The sequence below is a fragment of the Scophthalmus maximus genome, chromosome 1 (assembly GCF_022379125.1).
Source record: "Scophthalmus maximus strain ysfricsl-2021 chromosome 1, ASM2237912v1, whole genome shotgun sequence".
NCBI classification, from domain to species: Eukaryota; Metazoa; Chordata; class Actinopteri; order Pleuronectiformes; family Scophthalmidae; genus Scophthalmus; species Scophthalmus maximus.
This window is the reverse complement of record NC_061515.1, coordinates 15,810,111-15,833,014: the sequence shown is the minus strand read 5'-3', so window position 1 is coordinate 15,833,014 and position 22,904 is coordinate 15,810,111. Positions and strand designations below refer to the sequence as shown.

The following is a 22,904-nucleotide window of genomic DNA, read 5'->3' as shown; positions in this document are numbered from 1 at the left end:
ATTTATTAGTATTTTAATTTCACTTTTTGTTGCATCAAACCTTGAGTTAATGTTCAATCCACAAACAGCCTCCACTTTGAAGAAGCAGTTTTTGCAACTTTATTGAGATTTCAAATAGATATTATCGTTTTACATGTAATTTCACACATTCAGCCAACTAACTGACTTGCATCTTTTACTTTAGATGTTTGTCTACATGATGCAGAAATACTGACCTACACAGCAAACAGGTTGCAAGTCTCAATACACTGAAGCCACCTACAGACAAGCTACAATATACTTGTAAGATGATACACAAAATGCACATAACTCCTCAATCAAAGTTTAAAATCCTACATTCATATCTTTGGTAACATGAGTCCAGTCCATAGTATGCAAATGAAAAGCAATACTTCCAGCATGGAGTCCTTTCAATGAAAAAACAAAAGTCATTAAAATGGTGTGGTTGTGGATTGAGAGCTTCAGTTATTGCGGCAAAAGAATCGATGACCATGTGAAGCTGCAGCTTCCGTTTTGTTGCCACAGTTGCCTCCCAGCAAGGACTGTTGTTAACCCTTAGTGATTACAGTTTGCATATATACACAAAATTAGTTTGACATATGTTAAATAAGATGTCTCATTATAACCTATGTGAAGCTTATAAAAATACATGTATGTATTCTTGTATTCACCTGTTTTACTCCCAAGTTGTTGCTGAAGTTTTGTCACATAATGAACTACATAACTACTAAGTATTGCACAATGTTAAATACAAAACTACAAGTTGCCAAGTCACCAAAAACTCCACGGGGGTGTTTTAAATCTTGCAAAAAGAGTCTCACAGATTAAACTGAACAATCCAACCTCTGAGATGTAAAAATAACCAAACTATTTTCAATATTACATTAAGACTAATGAGTTTCAAGGCAACATTTGGAATTTAATGGACAGGGTGCTTGGTCTGAATGTAAAGTCTCAGGTAGTAAAAAAAACAATTCAAGGCAGGAGAGCTTAAAAAACTATAGTACGATGTTTTTTCCAAGTGCGATTTTTAGAAAAACCCGACATTCTCTTGTGCGTTCTTCACCATTGTCACAAAAGTGTCATCCACTGTTTCATAATCGTGGTCGCTGTCCACATCTGCTACAACCTCGCACAGTGGCACTGGGGGCAAAGAAGCAAAACAGTTCATCAATTAGTGTTTGTATTCGCAGTATTTTAGATTTATCTCTATGCGAATGAATCCAGTGATGAAAACCAGAAATGCAGTAATCATACAGGTTTTTATCTGCGTGGACAATGCATGATATGTCTTCTCTGTTTCATAGAAACATTTTTGTCCAAAAAGTATTGAAGATTCTTTAGTGGGAGACATAATTACGTAATCTTTTTAAAACATAAAATGTCATATTTGTAACCTGCACTTAAATATTACCCATTAATATTCACTTGGAACATATGTACTTGGGGCTGGGTGCTATAAGATAGGGAGGTTGGAAAGTATTGTTGGGTTCGGTCTTGGCTGTCATCAGAATATACAGTTATCGTTTAAGTGTAAGCAGAATGGCTGTACCTTGTATGACACCGTCTTCTGGAAGATCTTCGCCTTTCTTCGTAGATTCCGCCCTTTTCACATAAGTGTTGGGCAGAGCCTTGCCAGTTGTCGTTTTGGCTGCCGAGTGCTTTCGGGGTGCAAGTGGTGGAGGCTGATCATCAAAGATAACCTTCACAGTAAGAGGAAGTCAGAAAATGTTCTGTTTTATTACACGCATGACTCCTCTACCACAGCAAAATGTGGAAGCATCTTTTTTGATGTTTGATATTTCCTGCAAGTAATGAGTAAGTATGTTTCTAAGCACAGCTGTCAAGGGATGCTTAGCTTCAGTGAGTACCATGAGACAGGTGGTGTTAAAAATGACCACAAGAAATTCTAAATAGCTTTCGGAGATGTACTGCATTCGAGAAAGCCGTACTTACTGGTGGTAGGGGAGCTGGGGGCCTTCTTTTGCTATTTAGAGTCAAATCGGCAAACTCTTTGGTTGTGACACTTTCATCTGCTCGTTGTTTGGATTTGTTTGCATTGGATGTTTTTTTTTGAGGTTTTGAGGATTCCTTTGGAGGGTGTAAAGAAAGATTTCCCTTTGGTGGTCGAGGCGGAGGAGCTGCATCTGAGTTCCCCCGTTTGCAAAATTCATGAAAGAATCTCTCCTTCACCTCAATGACCTTATCCACATGGCACTTAGGGGGTTGATCGCTGGGCCATGGCAGGGGGTCCTCGGTAATACAGACAGACATAGAGAGCCACTGGGTTGGGATCTCAAAACAGTGGTCTGGCCTGTGCAGAAAGCTTGCCTGGATGGTAGGCTCTAACATAGCCCCCTCTAGTCTGAGACATGCAAACCCAACCAGTGGATCAGTCTTGAGTTCTGTATCGCGACTCGCCACTTTAACATCCAGCGGCAAGCTGAACTTCGTACCCAAGTCCCTGAGTCTGTACCTCTTGTTGTCAGTGAGTACCTCCACAAAGTGACCCTGCATGTACAGAGGCAGAGAGATCTCCTCTTTCTTCTCCTCCTGCCTGACCTCTTCTTCATCGCCATCTTCACCATCATCTTCATCATCTGGCTCCTGGACACGATGACACACAAGACCCTCCACAGACTGCCCTTGTCCCTCGCTGCTTCCACAAGGCAGCTCCATCCTGTCCCAGCGCACAACCTCCAGCTGTTCCCCCACACTGAGAGCAGGCAGGCCCTCCTCTTCAACTTCCTCACAGTTCCTTGTTACACCGACCATCAGACCCGGGGCCTGGATCGAAGCAGCATACAGCTCGTACACCGAGCTAAACTCTCTCGGCTGCCTCCGAAATCGTCCACCATATTGCTGAGATACCAGAAAGTACTGCTGTGGCTTCCGGCTCTTCAAGCTCGATAGTAATATCAAGGCTGAGGTTCCTTTCTTGTGGAAAACCAGTTGCTCATTCTTGGTAATATCTGGTAGCCAGCTGCACTTAAACGGAGAGTGGGTCTCTGGGCCCTCCAGTATCTCCACTACTGAAGGGAACGATTCATCTGGCTGGGAAAAGACCTCTGTCAGACTGAGTGGGGTCACAAAGTTGACATCTTTACACAGCTCAGTGACATCGACCACATCCACCTCTAAGCTGGACGGGAACGTCAACACGTTCTTCCTTACTGTACAAGAAAAAAAAGAGGGGGTATTAAAAAGTAAACAGTATTAGAAAATAAATTGTGAGCCACACGGTGAAATTATATGAAGTGAAAGCACAGTTTTGGGGGGTTTTTCGTGGAAAAGGTAATCATAGCCTTACCTAGAAGTAAAAGTAAACATACTCTTCACTCTTTACTGCATTTGGAAATATCATCGGTAAATAAAATGTCAGATGCTGGATGTCAAAACCTTTCTCCGACTAAATTAATCCAAACCTGAGGTCCCTTTGACCCTGAGCTATATAAATCACCTATGTAGAACAATCATGTTTTCTCCAACTTGAAACAAAAAGTTGAAAGTTCTCTTCCCCGAGTGGACCTTGGAAAAGTCATCCATGTTTCCAACTTGTCATGTTTGGATTATTGTTACCTTCTGTGCCCAAAAGCCATCTCCCTCCCTCAAGACCATATCACTCCCATCCTCTGTTTTATCAGCTCTCCTCTGATTTATCCAATTCTATCTTGACTGTAAGCGCTATTTTATCTTGTTCTGCAATCGCTAAAACAAATGAAGTTAATTTTCACTATCATTATTATCATGGTCTAATTAGTTCATCAAAAAGTCAAAAATGTTAATAAATTACATTTATAGATCAAAATTACCCTTCTTAAGATTCAGATTATTTATTATCTGATATATATATATATATATATATATATATATATATATATATATATATATATATATATATTTATTTATTTATTTATTTATTTTTTAAATTGAAAATAAAGAAGTAAGTTATTCTCACAGTTCATGATGGCATGGACCTGGTATATTGGACTGAGGACAAATCGCTGTTCACATTTGGTGGTGTTGATGAAGCGAAAACTTCGACTGCGCAGGCAGGCAGAGGACATGATCTCCAGCAGAGTGAAGCACTCCTCGCTCTCACACTCGTAGAATTCTCCTCGAGAAGAAAGAGGGACACACACTTCGAATAAGGCTTCATCTTGTCCTCGAACATGGCAGCGGACCTGATCCTCCTCCCCCTCATGCCGCTCAATGGAGAGCACAGTCAGAGCTCTCCCGGCCCCCAGTGTGAAATTGTCAAAGGTCATCTTGGAGTGGCTGCTGAAAGTGAAGGGAAGGCAGGATTCCAGGCCAACAGGCCTCATGCTCAACATCTCCTCTACCGTATTGTACGGCATCTCCTCCGGATCAACCTTAAACAAGCCTGAGAAACAAACGTGTCAGTGGCTAGTTCCAAAACACATTGATCTGTTCTCACGACGACCCTGTTCACTGCACAGACTGACCTGTGTGGTTGGCGGGGAGCTCAAACTTCTCATTGTTGCTGATGTCTTCACAGCAAACTGACTGGAGCTCCATATCAATGACCTTTATAAGATCCCCTGTCGAAAAGCTTACTTCACTCCCCGAAAGTTCATATATGGACCCTGAAAGAGAAAGCCAGAAATAGAGCAAAGACGGAACAAAGAGCAAGCTCTCAATTATACAACAAGCAGATACATCAAGAATTAAAAACATATTTTCCTGTTTCTCTTATCTGGGGCACAATCTTACCTAATTTGAAATATTTCTATCAATCTGGAACAATACAATAGTTTCACCTAGAACTAATGGTAATTATTTTATTTGGCAACTGTAGCTTCTGGTTTGGGGTTAAGAAAAGAATTAAATGTGTTTACTGTATAGTTTAGATATAAGTGTATGCATATAAACAGAATACAGAAATCCAGACATGTTAAGATTCGACACGATCTAATCACCTCGAGTAATTTCTTATCTGCACGATTTTCTCTTCATCTGCACTTTCAATTTCAGTTCACAATCAATGAAACAATTGAAGGCTTACCTTGGAAATAGACTCCAGAGATTACCTGTAGAATTTTTGGCAGACAAGTTTTGTCCAATGATGCAATTAAGTGTTGAAGTGGCAGAGCAATTTTTCCTGCCATCACTGTCGCCTTTAGTATCGCAGTGTGCTGCGATCAAAAAATGAAGGCATGTAGCAAATGGCAAGCACAGCAGAAAAGGGGGTTGCTTTGGCAGTCAAAAACCACAGAGTGAATGAGGAAGTCACACAGTGCATATAGCGGTTGCATTCGCAGACGTAGGCCAAGCAAGAAGTTGTGAGGGAAGATGTCTGTCACTTTAATGTATTAGTGTGTCTCTTATTATTTCTGTCTGAATGCTGATCTGCATTGCATTCCCAGGAGATAACACACTCCACTTTCACACCAACAGACAAAATCAATTATCTTTCAATTAGCTTGTCGCAAGGGTCTAACAAATTCAAATCCCCCTGATGTTGTTTTTGTATGTTAATCAGATGGACAACTTGTTGGTCTGACCAAACACAAAGTTTTCATTTCACTCAGCAACCGTGTTGACAGGTTACACACGGTTGGATAGAAAATCTCCCTCCGTCTTTCACACAGCACTGACGCCAAACTACGACATTAGTGGTTGCTATTAGACAGAAAGGACGCAGATCTTCCACTCGGCAAAGCCAGAGAAGGGTTCCTTGGGCTCTTTGGAACTATGATTTTATTTGTCTACCGCACTTCTCACATATATCTTTTCTCTTAGTGCTTTAATGGCACATCCTTCACACAGTAAATGCACGCCCTCTATTCAGGCTACCTCATATGCACGTGGTAAAAAAAGACTTCACTTCCTTCTGCACTTGAGAACACGAAGCACACCCTCGCCTCGGGGACATGACGAGCCAGCGTCATGAGCTGTTTATATACAGTCTATGGTCGTAAGGCGTTGATTAAAAAACCCACAACACTCGGTGAGACTTGGTTGTGCAGCGACAGCCTCAAAGATCAGCCTGGGGTTCTGTAGGGGGGCTCCTTCCCTCTCCATGATACAGTCTGGTAATAACGAGATGTATAAGACACCAGCATTACAGAGCAGACTTGCGTTGAGGAAGTACAATTGTCCCAGTTACCAAAGACGAAACACAACACAATATTTTGGTGCATGGCCCTTGCAGTGAACCTTAACCCCCGCAAGAGACCTGCAGTGTTCAAGTTCTCAGAGCTGTAGCTCTCCACAACAGCACGAATCAGATGCATTTCAAAACCATGTTTCTCCAGCACTTATCTACTTAGAGTCTGAAGTCTGGGGTCTGAGAGCCTCTAGTGGTTCTTGGGGGAATTCATATTTGTCCTGGTTCACTGTAATTTCCTTCATTTAATGCTTGCACATTCTGGCTCAGTCTCGTACACACAATAATATAATGTATGAATCTGGTTCCAGTTTCGTGGACGTTTAACTTGGACGTAAGCCATTAGACTGCAACACCTCACCTCTGGCTGACAAATGGACTATGGGCTCTGTTTAAGCTCAACATTAAACATAAATCCCGGCACATTTGCACCTCCATGTTACCATGTTCCTCTGCACACTACTGGTAACTGATTGTACAACTGCAGTATTTCCACTATTAATATTTCATGTAAGTATGTAGTATTTCATATTTTTTGCAATTCGTATATTTTACATTTATTTGTGTAGATATTGTACATATTTTTAAAGTGTGCTGTGTGAAACACCGGAATTTCCCAACTTGGGATAAATAAAGTACCTATCTATCTATCTATCTATCTATCTATCTATCTATCTATCTAAATATCTAAATATCTAAATATCTAAATATCTAAATCGCCCGTGGGATCGGGAAACTCCAACTCCCATCAGCCCGCAGTGACGGTTACCCATCAGGCAGCGCGGCTCCGAGAAGATGAGGCAAGATGGCGACTAAAATAAGCAAAGAAGGTCCCCCTCCTTTCGATTGTCCGTCATGGTGAGGAAATGCACGTACTAAAGTTGTAGCGGTCGTTTCGTCGTGCACTGCCAGGTGCAAATGAGCAAAACCACGTTGGCGAATTTGAAATAAACCCACCTCCGCCCAGTGAGAAGCTTGTGGGCACTGTAGCTAGCGTTAGCATGTACGCAAGCTAACCAGCGCTGGTTTTAATTCTCAAACGGCGTGTGTATTTTTTTTTTTTTTTGAAAATTAAATTAGTTGTATGCTTGTTTGATTTAATAGTTTTGCACCTGTCTTGATCTGTTGTGGTATTCCAATTGAGGGGCGGTGGTTTTAAACGTTAGCCGGCTGAAGTGGATGTAATACTACGAACTATGTCAGAGCCAAGACATCCGTTCATCGCCTGTAATGATACGTTAAGTGTTTACATGTTTCAACCGTTCTCTAACTGTTTGCTCTCAGGGCAGGCAAGGCGCCCCCTGGCCTCCATCTAGACGTGATGAAGGGAGACAAACTGGTGGAGGTAAGTGGGAGCTTATGAATGTCACTTCAAGGCAGGTTGGCCTCGCCACCAGCTCTATGGCAGTATGCTTGTTATAGTATTAAAAGCATGTAATGGCTCGTGACATGTCAGTGAACGCACCAGATACGAGCCCGACAGCCCACCTTGTCCCAGGCGTGTTTCACTCTGGGACGTTGCATGGCTGCGAGGCTTCCAGAACGGTGCGAGAGCAGCATCAGCCCTGATATTTAAGCTTCGCAGTGGGAAGCGTCACTGTCGAGGTTATGGCTCAGAGGCACAGAGACGCCGCAGACCGTTTACAGGCCTTTTTCCGCCAGCTTGTTGCTATGACCGTGACGCTGAAACTCTGTCCCTGTAGAAACTGATCATAGACGAAAAGAAGTACTACCTGTTCGGGAGGAACCCTGACTGGTGTGACTTCACCATCGACCACCAGTCGTGCTCACGTGTCCATGCTGCCCTGGTCTACCACAAACACCTGAAAAGGGTCTTTCTCATAGACCTCAACAGCAGTAAGCCGTATTCACAATCACACTTACTATATATATTTATTTAATATATAGGACCACTGTCTGAAATACATGACAATGGTTGGAAACTAATACAGATGACCTGCAAAGTGACCTGTGAAGTGTTCCTGCTTCATTGTTTTATATATCTTAATATCTCTGGAGTGTGGATGACTGGTTGGATACAACCTTCATACCTGCTTTATTATCTCATTGAAACAGTATGAAGTTTTTACTAATGTTAAGGTATCAAACTTTGCGGCTGTGTGTTTTTCACTTGCGCTGTGTGTCACTTTTGGTTCCACCGGCCATTTAATCTGGTAACAACAGAACGGTATTAGATCTCCCATCGCCAACTAAGTAATATTAGGCTTGATGATATACACGGGGCCAAGGAAGAGTATAAGGCACACGTAATAAAATCAAATCGTAATTAACATCTTGAATTGAATTTACAGTAGTAATGGTATGCGGAATCCTAGGCCGATTCATAGACATTGTATCAAACTTTATTGACTGGTTAATTGCTTCAAGGGGAAGGAAGTTGATAGTAAACTCTCGCTTTATTTCCAAGACTTGGTGTTACAGCAACACACAAGACTGAATCCCATTTGATTGAGTTTCATAACGACGTAGGATACAAATAAGTTATCCTTCTTATTTGTCATCATTTTAGCACACGGTACTTTCCTCGGCCACATCCGTCTAGAGGCACACAAGCCTCAGCAGGTTCCCATAGACTCTACAATATCTTTTGGGGCCTCAACACGGACCTACACCATCAGAGAGAAACCCCAAACTCAAGGCACTGCTGGTACAGGGGACAGTAAGGCGGGAGAGGATGAGGAGCTGAAAGGGCTGCTTGGACTTCCAGAAGAAGAAACAGAGCTAGAGGTAAATTTAGTTTCTTGATAAGAATAATATTGTCATTCTATAATCTCTAGAAACATAAACTACACCAAAAGAGAAAGAAAATAAAGGCATATTGTGTCTTAACTATCACCTTTTAACCAAGACTGCTAATACATGCAGGACATTGTTTAAAATCTGTTTCAGCCCTTTAGTCGTTTAAATGGATATGTTTATGAAGGGTAATATGACGCATTTTGTTTTCATTCAAAGATCATAGATTGTCAAAGTAGTTTAAATTAATAAATGCATTGTTGAAAAATTCGAGGAATATATTGTTGAAGTGAGATGTAAATGAACAGGCCACAGGCATAAACAGGACATTTAAGAATTACAATTAGTTATGTTTACATTGTCCATTGTTTAAAAATACATCTTGTTTTTATCCTGCCTAGTTTAGTAGTGTTGTGTTGTGAATTAGTGATATCTAGATGCTGTCACATTGCACACATTTTTCTTTTGATGACAAAAAAATGAAATGACAGAACCTGACAGAGTTCAACACAGCTCACAACAAGCGCATCTCCCTGCTGACCATCGAAGAAGGCAACCTTGAAATCCAGAGGCCCAAGAGAAAACGGAGGAACTCGAGAGTTACTTTTAGCGAGGAGGACTCCGTCATTAATCCAGGTACGAATGAATGTGGCAGCCTAGGTAATACAAGAAACTTTCATACAATGTTTAATCAGCTCGTGACACTATCAATAATCATTATTTTACATAGTAGATTTCTGTCACTTTGAAATAGTTGGCTGAAGATTTTGCAGCGTACAATGCAGAAGGAAATTCCTTATAATAACAATAATTTTATAATTTGGTTTTAACTGGTTTGAGTATATATAAGGCAAGACCTTTGCCGATTGTAAAGATATTAATAAGCTTATTCAATTTAATTGGAAGGGTTTTGCAGTTAAAGGGGCTACCTTCATATCCAAGCTATATCTCTGATCAAATATGTGCGAATGTACTCTTAATAGGAAGAAATGTTTTAAACAGTAAATATTAACATGTACAACAGTAACACTGTTCTAATATCTACAGAGGATATAGACCCGTCAGTCGGACGCTTTAGGAATATGGTGCAGACTGCTGTCATCCCCATCAAGGTAAGCTTTGTTTTGTTGTTTAAAATGCGTCATTCAGTTGTTTCCTTTAATGTGACAGGCTTCATAACAGTACATGTTGTTGAGTTATTCAGCAAAAAAAAGAAGTAGGTGAGGTGACATGCAATGATCTGTACTAGTGGGTTACTGTGTGACTTAAAAAGATAATACTTTCATTCCTGCTGTAGAAACGGAGATCAGAGGGCCAAAACACCCTGGGTCTTGATGACCTCACTTCAAAACGTTTCCACGGCTACAGCTTGGGCGGGGGTCTCTATGGCGACTTGCCCCCCACCAGTCATGAGAACCAGCCAACTGGAGCTCCAGGAGGTGCTGCAATGCAGGGAGGACTTCCTCTGCCCTTCCCTAATCCAGCACCAGAGGTGGACCTGGCCCCAGAGGCTCCCCAGCCACCTGTCACCCTCAACCCCACCCCTGTCACAGCCCCCTACCTACCAGAGACACACAATGAGCCACGCAAAAAGAAATATGCCAAAGAAGCTTGGCCGGGCAAGAAACCCACCCCTTCACTACTCATCTAACTAGTTTCTTAAAGCTGCTGACTTTCAGGTGACCAGTAGTTCACCAGGGACTGTGACCTGGCAGAGGTGGAGTCAATCACTTGCCCCCCCCCCCCCTTTTTTTTTTTTGTAATTCCTGTTACTCATTGTCATCAGAGAGGCATCACTCAATTAAACTGGGTTGTGTTACAAGATGTTATCTACCTTACAAAGTCAGCAGTTGATATTTTGGTGGAGAAGCAGCTCAATATTTTTGACTGAACACAATTCACCGACTTGGCACAGTGACCATTTTATTGGCAGTAAAATAAACTTGACTGAGTGACAGGCTACAAGGATATCAAGAGTCACCAAATTATGTATTTGATGTGATTGATGTAAAAAAAAAAAAAGGATAAGGTTTTCTACTTAACATATTTCAGCAGTTTTTCACTCCTTCAATATTTTGATAATGCTATTAAACATATGGCTAAAAGTACTTTTGTATGAAATATTTTATCGTGAAATTCAGATGGGAGTCGGTCATCAAAACACAGGGCTGCATTTTACTTTGTAAACTTCTTGATATATCGTGATAAAGTGTTGTAAGTCACACTCATTGTATAAGGCCGACATGACACTGAAAGAAGCATCTTGCATTTGTCTAACAAGCCACTATATGGCGAATTCACTGAGGCTTGTGACTTGTTGCACAGAACTTCACCTTGTCTAAAAGTAATGTATGGGGTCCCATGAAGGTGGAACTTCAAGCTTCTAGTCGTTGATTTGGATTTTTCTGCGGATAAAATCCACTTATCCTGCCCAGACAGTGTGTTGATCATATTTGTCCTTACACTTTTTTCTAGCATGTTGCCCTTTATTCCCCCGCTGCAGTGAACTGTAAATACAAAAACTTGTGTTGTTTTCTTACATTGATTGTTAATTGGACAGTTGCTAAGTAGTAACAGAACTGAATGGATTCCAACACAGCCACAAATATGATTTTTTCAGGAAAATAAGAAGTTGGTGAAAACAAAGGTTTGCATTAATGGTTATATAATGTTAACATATTTTACATGCAACTGAGTCTCGTGCAGTGTATGCAGAATATTGCTATATTTTCTTTTCCAATACCAACCACAGAAATAAAATACATACATAGTTAACTGTGAACTATTAAGTCAAGAGTTCTCAAATAGTCCTTGCTGGTGTGCATGGTTACTCTGCTCCTGCTCAAAACTGGTTGTTTGCACTCTCAACAGTCCTGCATTTCAGTTTGTGTCCTCCTCCTGGCCCTCAGGCTGCTTCTGTGTGCGCTTGAATCTTCTGCTCTTGGGTGTATTTGAGAGATTAGCCTGTCAAAATTCCCCACAACAATTTGTTTGCGACCAGGGATTGTTTGACAGCGTTGAGGATGTGAATGGAGAATGGAGAATGTGAAAGGAAGAAATAATGTTCTCAAAATGAAAGACCACGCTGTTGAAAAAAAGATAGGAAAGACACTCCATAGGATATTAAACTTCGAAGTATCAAGTTTAGTGTAAACCTGATTAGGCAATTATGCAAGAAAGACGGGTTGAGGTAGAAGAAGAGGCAGCCAATCACCCATAACAATGCACTGCTTTCTGAGGAGGGCAGTTTTCCATAATGAGCAAGTGGACATTTCACAGGATCTTCAAATACAGGAAAGAATGAAGATCTGGGATCTTTAAAGGAAGACCGTGTTGAATTTTTACAAACTGTACTGGTGACTTCTTTTTCCTTGTGGGCCTGTGGATTTTGTAATCATATGACTGTAAATAAAGAAATGACTCCCTTTTGACTCATAACTCGACAATTTTCAGCCATTGCATTGTGCCAGGTGTCTGTGGAGATTGTCATTCGACCAGGTCATAGTTATTTGGAGGGCTGTTGAATCAGGAGCAAATGGACTTGTTTGTAGTTTCTTGAAGATGTCTCACCTCTCATCCAAGAGGCGTATTCATATCTAAATAAGTTGTGGGGAATTCGAGTTATTTGACCTCTGTGTGGTGTGGGCAGTGTTAATGCTCCAGACTGTTTGAACCACCGTCGTTGAAACTACTATAGCGATGGTCATTAAGAGTTATTGGACTCACCCGTGCCCATGCAGGTGTTGTGGTCACAAGAAGTAAAGTTGTTTATAAGTCTCCTGGGAAGAGATGAATGGAGTGGGAGAAAGATGGTGTCTCAGGCCTCCTCTGTTTTCAGGGATGCTCTCTTTATTTTCACTTAGATGGCTACCTTCATTTAATCAGGGCTGCACGGTGGAGTAGTGGTTAGCACTGTCGACTCACAGCAAGAATGTTCTGGGTTTGCATCCCGGTTTCAGTTGGAGTTTGCGTATTCTCTCTGTGTATACGTGGGTTCTCTCCGGGTAATCTGGCTTCCTGGGGTTAGGTTAATTGGGGGGCTCTTGATTGACCGTGGGTGTGAATGTGAGAGTGAATGTATGTTGGCCCTGCAATAGGCTGGTGACCTGTCCAGGGTGCACCCCCCTCTCACCCGATGTCAGCTGATTATGGCTCCAGTCCCACAACCCCCCCCCTCCCCCCTTCACTCCTCCATCTATCTTCTCTGTCCAGAATATTTATACCTGTGTCTACAAAGGAGTGTCCCTTGTCCTTTAAATGTATACAGACAGCCCTGAGGAGCTGGCTCTTCTGTGTACTGTCTCCTCCACCTCTTCCCTGTCAAAAAGCCCTTGGTCGCTTACAAATAGTTGAACGTCAACAGCGTACCTAGCACTCTACCGAGTTGGGGGATCCTACCGGGAGGGTAATCTCTCAAATATACCCAAGAGCAGAAGATTCACGAGCACACAGAAGCAGCCTGAGGGCCAGGAGGAGGACTCAAGGAACCATGCACACCAGTGGAGACTATTTGAGAGCTCTTGAATAAATATAGTAAATTTTAAAAAAAAGGCTCCATAATGTGCCATTTAAAACACTCTTCAAGTGGAAATATGAATGGTATCGTAGAGGCCTGGTGGTTAACATACAGGAAAAACATAGAAGAAGAACCAAAGAACACCACATCGATAACCACTCAAAACCTGGACCAACAAGCACAGCGCAGAACCACAGCATACATTGTCTCAAGGCACTTTACATAGTAAGTTCAATATTACAATATTACAGGGAAAACACAGACATTACCGACTCAGCTCCTCCAACTCACAAGACACAAAAGAAAACTATGAAGATAATTCATCAGTTCCAGAGCCCCTCACATCAAATCAGAGATAAATTGACTCCAAATCATCATTAAAAGACAACTTCACCAACAGAAGACATTCCACAGAAAACTGGATCAGGACTCAAACCCCTGGACTTTCTGGCAAAAAATAAGTAGCCTAAATGGAGTTCCACAAAACACCAGTTAAAGTCTCAGGCACAAACATCAATGACAATAAAGACAAAGCCATACTCTTCAGAAACTACCAGGAAAACCTTTATTCATGTCCAAATGACCCGCACGACAACACACAAATAAATTGTTGAATAACATGACAGAAAGGAGACAAACCCCGCAAATCCCACTGTAGAAGACCACCCCGTCACCCACAATTATTTCCTTTTACTCTTGAGGGTCTACGGGTTTGATTTTTATGTGAATGCCATTGACTGAGCGGAGCACCAGTCTGGGAATGATCTTGGGTTTGCAAGTGGGGTCCTCACTCAGCTGATATCTCTTCAGTGTCAGGGCTGTCACCACTTTCATCTCATTCATGGCAAATTTCTGACCAATGCAGTTTCTGTTGGGAGGAAAAACATACGTAGAATCATGTAGCAACAGGAGGAATATATGCATGTTAAAGGGCTGCTAAGTTATAATTCCCAAAGTCTGCAAAAAAGTGAAGAAAACTACTTTAAATGACCTACTTTTGCATTCCTGAATTTTTCTTTTTCGTAAAGCGTCCATGTAACAATGATTGGGGTTGAACTGCTACGGCACAACAGACGCCATTGATACCCTGGCTATATGATGACAGAGACTATTCTGAATGGACTAAAAGTTGCTTCAAATTTGTATTATAATGGAGAATAATTGTCCAACTTGTAAATCTCTTATCCTTCTTTGAGGAACAAAGCGGGTATTGCCTTTTGGGGTTTCTGCACTGTTTTAAATGAGATCAGTCCTAGGATACACTAACCCCTGATCAAACTGAACAGCTTGGTGAAAGGGGGAATAGTTCTGGGCTACACATCCACATACTGATGACCTTTATCAGATAAAAGAATAGACAGCATAAATGGGGTTGACTAGCTGTCAATTGAAAATCTCCCTGCCAAGTTCTTGGTGACACAGTCAGATGATATAGAGTGTGGACAAACCTCGGCCCAGATGAGAAGGGCACGTATGCGTGAGGTGACCTCTTGGAGACATTCTCCGGCAGGAAGCGCAGTGGGTTGAAGACCTAAGAAGACGAAAAAAAGGAAAACAAACAAACGTCAGTGCAGCATCAATCACACATTTAATGTCCATTTTCTTATTGTCTTTTGTCTGATTGGTCAGGCAGTAATATTTGTAATTTTTACTTTTGTAGTTTTTCCCTGTTATACTTGCTTCCATATATTGACACAGGGTCTCTTTTCCACTGTGTCTTTTACTATTTATGTATGTACAACACTTGCAGTATATATGCTCACACCCCCCGACACTTTTGAAAGAGAGAATTTTCAGAGCTATGACACTTACCTCAAGTGGTAATATTTCTCTAGTGAAACCCAAAATATCAAAAGGAACCACTAGACAACTATCAGGTCCCTATCAAAGCTACCTTACCTCAGCAGTGCCGCAGGTCATGTGCATGCCACATGCATGCCAGGAGCCCTGACCAAATATTTAGTGAATAAATGAACATATTTTCAACTAAGGGTTGAGATATGCCACTTAACGTGTAATGAATGTAGAATATATGAAAGTTTCATTTTTTAAAATTGATTTGACACGGGGAATCAGAATTTTACTTTTAGTGGGAACACGTGAGCTTTCACATCAAGATTTGCAAAATTATCTTCACTTACATTAGGGTTTTCCCAGATGGCTGCATTCCTGTGAATCGCATACACACTTGTTCCAACACGAAAACCTACCAACATGAAAAAAAAAGAGTTTGTATTCGGATTGTACATAAAAACTGTGTGACTACAAACAGACCAACCTTGAATATATTAAAGCGTGAGCCACATGATTGTAAAGCTATTATTGCAGTTTAAACATTCACAGTGAACTCAAAGATGTGAATGACCGTTATGGGAAAAACAAGAAGGGGAAAATGCAGGTGTAAGTTTTAATATGGGCTGAATGTTGTGAAATGCTGTATTTGTAAAACAAAAACAAAGGGCCATTAAGTATGAAAGTTTATCATGAAACAAGACCAATAAAGAAAATCATATTTTAGCTTTGATCAGTAGGGTAAAGCTTTCTATATGCAATAGTTTGCTGTCAAATTTTTTGAAACTCTAAACTTTCCAAAAACATTGACTGAGACACCTTCACTTTTTTCTAGACCACAAACCTGCAGGTAGAGTCCTCCCATCAAAAAAGGTCATGGGTTTGGTGATTTTTCTGCCTATTCCTGGTACAGGAGGGTAAAGACGAAGTGATTCTTTTATGCACATTGTAGTGTATGGAATTTTATTCAGATCCTCCCTAAAAACAAGACATACACACAATGTTATAGATCAATACACGATAAAGCGGCAGCCTAAAGCTCACCCAAACCAGCACAGTGAGGCCCTTGATTTGCACGGCACATGCCAGTGTTTTGAACACTCAAGCTTACCACTCAATGGAGTCCTTGCCATGCAGGACATCAATGATCTCGTCCCTGCACATCTTCTGGTGTTCTGGGTGGCAGGCAAGACAGTAGAGGATGAAAGCAAGGCCGCTGGTTGTGGTGTCATGGCCCTCAAACATGAAGGTGTCCACCTCTGCTCGTAAGTCTTCATCTGACAGACCTTGCTGACTCTCATCCTGAAGGTGGGATAAAAGGCGAAAATATGAAAAAGAAGAAAAAACTATTTATTCAAGTGCCAGGACTTCTCCGACAACAAAATGCATCCATGTAGTGTTATACTCTATTTTGCATTTGTAAAAAGGGGCACAAGCTCCTATCGGAGCAAACTTATATAGTTAAATTAATTTTTAATCAGTCTCATATGATGAAAGTCATGCGTTACCGATTCAATGGATCTCTGCTTCATCATTCAACGTTGTTTACATAATACAAGTAACTAACTAACTAACTAACTACACAGGAAAAATGACTTAAAACACTAGTGACAGGGGAATTATATCATGAAACACTGAAGTGGGAACCAAACCAGAATTCTTATATTTGATTTACAGAATACTTGATTTGACATGGCCCCTAGATGGCATCGTAGGTACATGGTAGAAGTATATTCCGATCTGTCATCTTGTATCTTGATTTCCCTGTGGTATACAACAGTGAGAGTGGTGTCCCTGCTTTTACTCTTCACCATTGTTGTTTCTCGTAGCATCTGGTTGGTAGCATTTTCTGTAATTAAGTAACCAGCTGCAGAGTAGGCCTCTGCATGACTCTGAAATCTCCATTTGGTCTATCCCCCGTCTGGGAAGTGAGGGGAATAATGCAGTATTACTGAGTTGAGCATGGTCTTCGTTGTGGTCTGCATAACCTTTTCTGACCAGTTCCATTTGGTTAATCTAAGTATTGGTCATCAAATATCTTTTTGTTTGAAATGCTTATAGCAGGTTTGTTGGGAGAAACAGATATTTCTTGCTTTTGTTGCCTATTTCAAATGTGGTGTTATGATGGGACAAGCAGAGATGAAGAAGGTCTGCAAGTCCCCGATACAGATGTCTAAATTTTAGTTCTTTAATAGCCGGTGTCTGATGCCAGAGCAATGATGTTCACTACACCCAAGACCATGAAATCCTAATAAATTGACATAAAACAAACAATAAATGGCCTTGAGGTCTATGTTGGGTAACAGAAGTCATGGAGATTGCACGTCTGTCAACACCTTCACTTGGTCAAAGGTGGGGTTAATGGTCAACAAGGGAATTGTGCATTTCAAACCGTACCTAAGGCCAGCTAGTGCATGTTTAGACAGAGGAGATTTGGTCAAGTCAGCGTGAAAGCTAAATGTTGTACCTGAAGGTTAAAGATCAGATCTGTTTTTTGCATCTACAGTGACAAATATTTCATAGAAGCAAATAAAACTTTTATTTTTAATTATTTTCTCTATACAGAGCACATTGTAACTTAGTGTTTTGACAGTTGCGTCATTACGTTGAGGAAAATGTGTTATTTTTAAAATCACATGACATACTCTTGCTGAGAGAAGGATGTCCAGGAAGTCCATGTTCCTCTTGGCCTGTATGCGTTCCCTCTCCTTCTCCTCCTTTAGGGCTTCTTTCCTCTTTCTTATAACTTCCTCTTCAAAAGACAAGAGAATGGATGAGTATTTGCAGACTCACTCTTGCTATAATGCAAAATCATCCGTACCATTGACATTAATCAAATGATGTGTGTGGAGCTTACCTGTGTGACTGTGAGCAACCCTGCACGCTTTCCTGTATCTAAAGCCATGTGGGCTTAAGTAGAAAATAAGGTCGTTGTGGTAAGGAAACGTCGTTAACCGCAGGCTAACAAGATCACTGAGTTCGTACACTGCTTTGATGTATGCATTTGTTCCACTGAAATGAGAATGCAGGTCATGATCAAAATAGCAGAAGTAGTAAAACAACTGAGAACATCAAATTAAAACTGTGAATAGTGGATTGAAAGTTTTTATGGACTCACCCCTCAGTCTGACAGTTGCTGTTGTAGCTGAATGCACATTTCAAGATGCTGTCCAGTGTCATCAGGCTCACTTGTTCAAACAATTCAAAGGACTGGTTGGTGTATGCAAAACTTTCCCATTTGTCCTGACAACAGAGAGAACAGATGTGACCTCTCTGCAGGAGATGGAAAAAAACTACAACGCACTAATTAACTCCATCAACATATCATCTGGAAAGTCTGGTCTTGTTGTGCTTTGATCGTTACTTCACCACTTTAAATTAAGTAAACAGTGATTTACATACCAACATAATTTCGGCAGAATCTGACATCAATTTCACGTATTGTTTCAGGACATCATAATGAAAACTCGGCGTCAAGAGCCGTCTGTGGCGAAACCACCTCTGACCCTTTGACACCAGTAAACCTTCCCCTGAAACAGACAGTATATGTGTGGGTGAGCAAACCGCTAAACAGAACCCCCCTGTAATGCTGTAGGAGAAGGGCAAGGCAGTCTTACCAATCCAAGATGTAATAAACCTATAAACCAGGTCATCTTTAGGTTCTGTTAGGAAGACATTCAAAATGTTGTTACTTTGATATTTGGTTGTGAAATTGTAGCTCATGGACCTGTAGAAGATTAAATCAAAGCTTGTTTGATTACATTGTTATAATGCTGCACCATATCAGTCAAGAAAGAAAAGAACCTCACAAACCTGTTGATTTCAATAAGGTTTTTACATATTCTGTGTCGTGAATATTGAGGAAACAAATAAAGGGACCAAACCACAGCGGGTAAGCACAAGGGTATTGCTCTGACCACTTCCGGAGCTTCTCCAATTCTGTCCCATCTTTTTTTAACTGGAAAAAAATGGAAACAAAGAAAGCTTGATGGAACCTTCCTGTCATTCAACCTGCATGCCAGTCCTGTATGAGGACTGTTTCTCTTTGTTGTCTTTACCAACTGTGCATGGGTGGCTTGGTGTTATAGCAACATCAAAATTCGATGTAGCAACACCTAAGCCACACCAAGAATTGTGTGAAAACAAAACAAAAAAATGATAAAAATAAACATCAACATATATTTCAATCATTCATTTTGATCATTTAATGATGGTTTCGTAAAATAATTATTCCATTGACTTTTAGCAAAAACAACATAAAATCTCGAGAGGGGTCTGTGATCGTGACTGATAAATTTCTTCTAACAAATCTGCGCAAACGACTGCGAAGTAGTCCAATGGAGACGGACAACCTGTCTGCTCTCCCTGTGGTGGGCAACACGGAGGTGATGGAGCAAAAAAGGATGATAAGAATTGCTGGGAGTCGGATTGGGACGAAGAATGGGGGGCAACACCATGATGTCATGGCCCATAGCAACTTCTAAGCAACAGCAGTGAAAAAATCCTGGCGCTGTTTGCGGCGGCTTTTGTAAAGTGGAGCACACTCAAACAAACAGCCACATTTCGACACATTTAGCATCTAATTTAGATTTAACATTTAACATTCAAAATTTAGATTTAGATTTAACATTTAGATTGAACATTTAACATTAAGATTTAAAACATTTTAACATTAGAATGTATTTATATATATGTATATATTACACAAGAAAAGTAAATTTCACAAGTTAAATAATATTGCTGGAAATCTGGTCAACTTTTTTAATACGTTGCTTGCTGCTAAATGTGGCGAAATGTTGCTGTTTATTTCAGTGTGCCCCACTTCACAAACGTTGCCCCATAGGCGCTGCCCATGCAACTTTGTGTCTCTAACGTGCAGGGATAAAGGATGTTTTTAACTTTATAATTAGTCTTAGTATCAAAAGAAATATATATATATATATAATATAACAACCGCGCAACAGCTTTAACTTTTAGTAAGTCATGTAATAAATATATTAAAATATATATAAAGTTACAACAATTTGCAAACCCTTAATAAAGTATTATAAAGTAGTATTCAGCATTTAACTGTTGAAGCTGGTCTAGGTATGTATTCGATAATCATAACTTCAATATTTGTTTTAGATCCTTGAAATGTTAATGTGCCATATTTAGCCAAAGGCCAGTACTGTTCCAGATACTTGTATGCAATGTTAGTACAGAAGCCAGACAAATATTTGTCTAGTTTAGTATTTGCGGTAGAGGTGCCTCACAATTGTACTACATAGCAAGTTATATTCCATCACTGCTAATGTGCTTATAACAAACCCATCTATTGACTAGTAATGTACTTTTAGCAGGTTTCATCGTAGTTCAACAAAGTTGCAGCTCGATTGATTTACCTCCATAAGGTGTCCAAACAGCCAGTGCACCGGGGGTCCCGGGAAGGCCTCGCAGCTGCGAAAAGCAGCCCTTCTCTTGACCAACAGGATGGTGAACTTATAAACAACGGCGACGAGACAGAGCAGTGCGAACAAGTGATGCATGCGAGGCCAGCCCAGCAGGAAGTTCACGACGGCTCCGGAGGACTCCATACCGAGGACGGTGCCTGCGACCGACAGCCAGGGCCGTGGTGGGTGATCGGGAGAATATCTGTTGGGCCGCTTCACTTTCACTAAAGTTCACTGACAGCAAAGCCTCTGCCTGACAGCGCAGCCTCTGCCTGGCAACGGAGCAGATGGGAGTTCTCCCCTCCCAGATAGGGGGGCGGGGTGGGGGGGCGGCGCCAGAGCGTAGCTAGGTGTGATCTGTAATGTGTCTTTTGCACCGTTGGTTCCGCAAAGCATCTCTCTCTCTCTCTCTCTCTGTCTCTCTCTCTCTCTCTTTCTCACACACGCAAACACACACACACACACACACACACAGTGAACGGTTCTCGAGATATGATGAAAATGATGAAAATCATAATATAGACAGAATTATGCAAAGAATGGCATTTTCTACCTATTTTTTTGTAATAGTATGTGGGTGCGGGTTCCGTGTCCAAACAACACATAATATAGGTTGTAAGGATATTGATGGTGGTGATCATCATCAGTGTTCTGCGAGAAGCTTCTGCTAATGACATACAATCATTGTTCCACTTCTGAACATTAGGACCTTGCTTGATATGTCAGGGCACAAATCACAGGACAAGAAGCTGGACACAATATCAGCTTGGATGTTATGCAATATTTTATCTTCTGTAAAACCAGAAGTGGATGTAGCGAGAGTCCTACTGTTGCAAAAGGGGACCGCCGAAAATCTTCTTTTCGCCACATTTTTAAATGCTTACCTTACAAAAAATATCCGTTCAATTGTACACACTAAATAATGTTTTTTTTCACTGCTTTAGTTTGCTGCCAGACAAATTTTATTTTTGCACTTTATTTCAAGCATACTAATTACAATGCCAACTCACGGGTGCAGAGCAGCAGCGTATCAGCTGTTCACAGAAATTTACTTTCATCGTCGCTTTCATAATCACTCTTCTTTGTTTTCTTGTGTCTCTGTAAAGTAAACTGTGATCAGGGGCAGGCAGAAGACTCTCAAGGGACCCCGATAATGTAATTTTTTAAATCACAACTGTGAAATAGCTGCTTTATAATAAACTATGCAATCCATTAACATAAATTGTCACTTATTGAGCCAAGCAAGCCCATAACATACAGGGAACCCACTTAGTAACACATGATTGGACTGAAAAAACGCCCAAAAAAAGGCAAATAGATCAAAAATACAAAAGCTATTCCCATTGCTCCACATGTTTCAGCACCTTGGACAGCAAACGGCACACGTGAATCGCTTGATAAACGGTTCAGTGCCACTGCCACCAGATGGCGACAGACATGTGACCTTCTACAGGGGAATGACAAACATAAAATAGACAAGGTGGTGTCCAACACTACAAGGCCTATTGAAACATAGACATGACGGTCCACATGACACAACAGCACAGGCAGTGACACACAAGGGCGGAGAAGCGCAATACAATAAGTTAACCAACAGATTATTTCATTATAACCAAAATCTAAGTTAGTTGTGGCTGTTTCACTTACCAATTGCGGTCTGTGCTTTGCCCGCTGTAGTTTATTCTGTTTCATGTCCACTCTACTCTACAGACTCTGGGAACCACAAGTAATCCTGACTTTAAGGATCTATTGGGTTAATATGTAACTATGAGCTCTGTAAGTTCAGATGGAGCTTGATTATTAAGAGGTTTGTAGGTGAGCAGCAGGATTTTAAATTAAATTCTGAATTTCATAGGAAGCCAATGCAGAGATGCGAACACTGGATAAATATGATCTCTTTGTCTAGTTCCTGTCAGAACTCGTGCTGCAGCATTTTGGTGCTATCCTGAATAATGCGGAGCTTTGCCATTAAATATGACTTCTCTGCCTCACAGTGAATATCTGACTTTTCATGCGTTTCAATCCGCTTTGTCCCTTTTTTATATGTAGACAAGCCCTTGCATGGATCAGCCCAGCATTTCCCAGCAGCTTAGGTCAATTTGCTGCCAAATAGCCAACAACAGAAGCAAAACAGTCTGATTGCTCGCGGTGAATAAACTAACCGCTGTTGCTCCACGGTGACTGAGCTTCCCAAATGACACTTATACCATGTGACCAGGTCGAAGCGACGCTTATTCTGGTCATATTGGAAGCTATCCTTCTCCATCACTGCTCGGAT

At 41.0% G+C, this 22,904-nt stretch overlaps 3 protein-coding genes across 5 annotated transcripts; 1 reads left to right on the top strand and 2 right to left on the bottom strand.

The window, feature by feature from the left end:
• Positions 1–75: 75 nt before the first annotated feature.
• On the bottom strand, positions 76–5,220 carry themis2 (thymocyte selection associated family member 2). The gene is made up of 6 exons (XM_035623992.2): positions 5,027–5,220; positions 4,467–4,607; positions 3,959–4,384; positions 1,957–3,173; positions 1,553–1,703; positions 76–1,143 (listed from the first exon to the last, which is right to left on the bottom strand). The coding sequence occupies exons 1-6, from the start codon at positions 5,127–5,129 to the stop codon at positions 1,031–1,033; spliced, it is 2,151 nt and encodes a 716-aa protein (XP_035479885.2). The 5' UTR covers positions 5,130–5,220; the 3' UTR covers positions 76–1,030.
• A 1,665-nt stretch (positions 5,221–6,885) lies between these two features.
• Positions 6,886–12,312, top strand: ppp1r8b (protein phosphatase 1, regulatory subunit 8b). Of its 2 annotated transcripts, XM_035624051.2 has the most exons (7): positions 6,887–6,988; positions 7,415–7,475; positions 7,834–7,987; positions 8,661–8,878; positions 9,379–9,523; positions 9,935–9,999; positions 10,185–12,312. In XM_035624051.2, exons 1-7 carry the CDS (start codon positions 6,936–6,938, stop codon positions 10,536–10,538), a joined length of 1,050 nt encoding a protein of 349 aa, XP_035479944.1. In that variant the 5' UTR covers positions 6,887–6,935; the 3' UTR covers positions 10,539–12,312. The 2 variants fall into 2 exon arrangements, with proteins under 2 accessions (XP_035479954.1, XP_035479944.1); XM_035624061.2 differs by lacking the exon at positions 7,834–7,987 and having other exon boundaries at positions 6,886–6,988.
• A 1,633-nt stretch (positions 12,313–13,945) lies between these two features.
• Positions 13,946–22,871, bottom strand: LOC118299913 (cytochrome P450 4B1). Of its 2 annotated transcripts, XM_035624007.2 has the most exons (13): positions 22,274–22,871; positions 20,579–20,784; positions 19,008–19,152; positions 18,812–18,856; positions 18,597–18,724; positions 18,313–18,437; positions 18,052–18,206; positions 17,840–17,946; positions 16,306–16,496; positions 16,039–16,172; positions 15,545–15,609; positions 14,852–14,934; positions 13,946–14,271 (listed from the first exon to the last, which is right to left on the bottom strand). In XM_035624007.2, the coding sequence occupies exons 2-13, from the start codon at positions 20,768–20,770 to the stop codon at positions 14,094–14,096; spliced, it is 1,548 nt and encodes a 515-aa protein (XP_035479900.1). In that variant the 5' UTR covers positions 20,771–20,784; positions 22,274–22,871; the 3' UTR covers positions 13,946–14,093. The 2 variants fall into 2 exon arrangements, with proteins under 2 accessions (XP_035479900.1, XP_047186608.1); XM_047330652.1 differs by lacking the exon at positions 22,274–22,871 and having other exon boundaries at positions 20,579–21,058.
• Between the last annotated feature and the right edge of the window lie 33 nt (positions 22,872–22,904).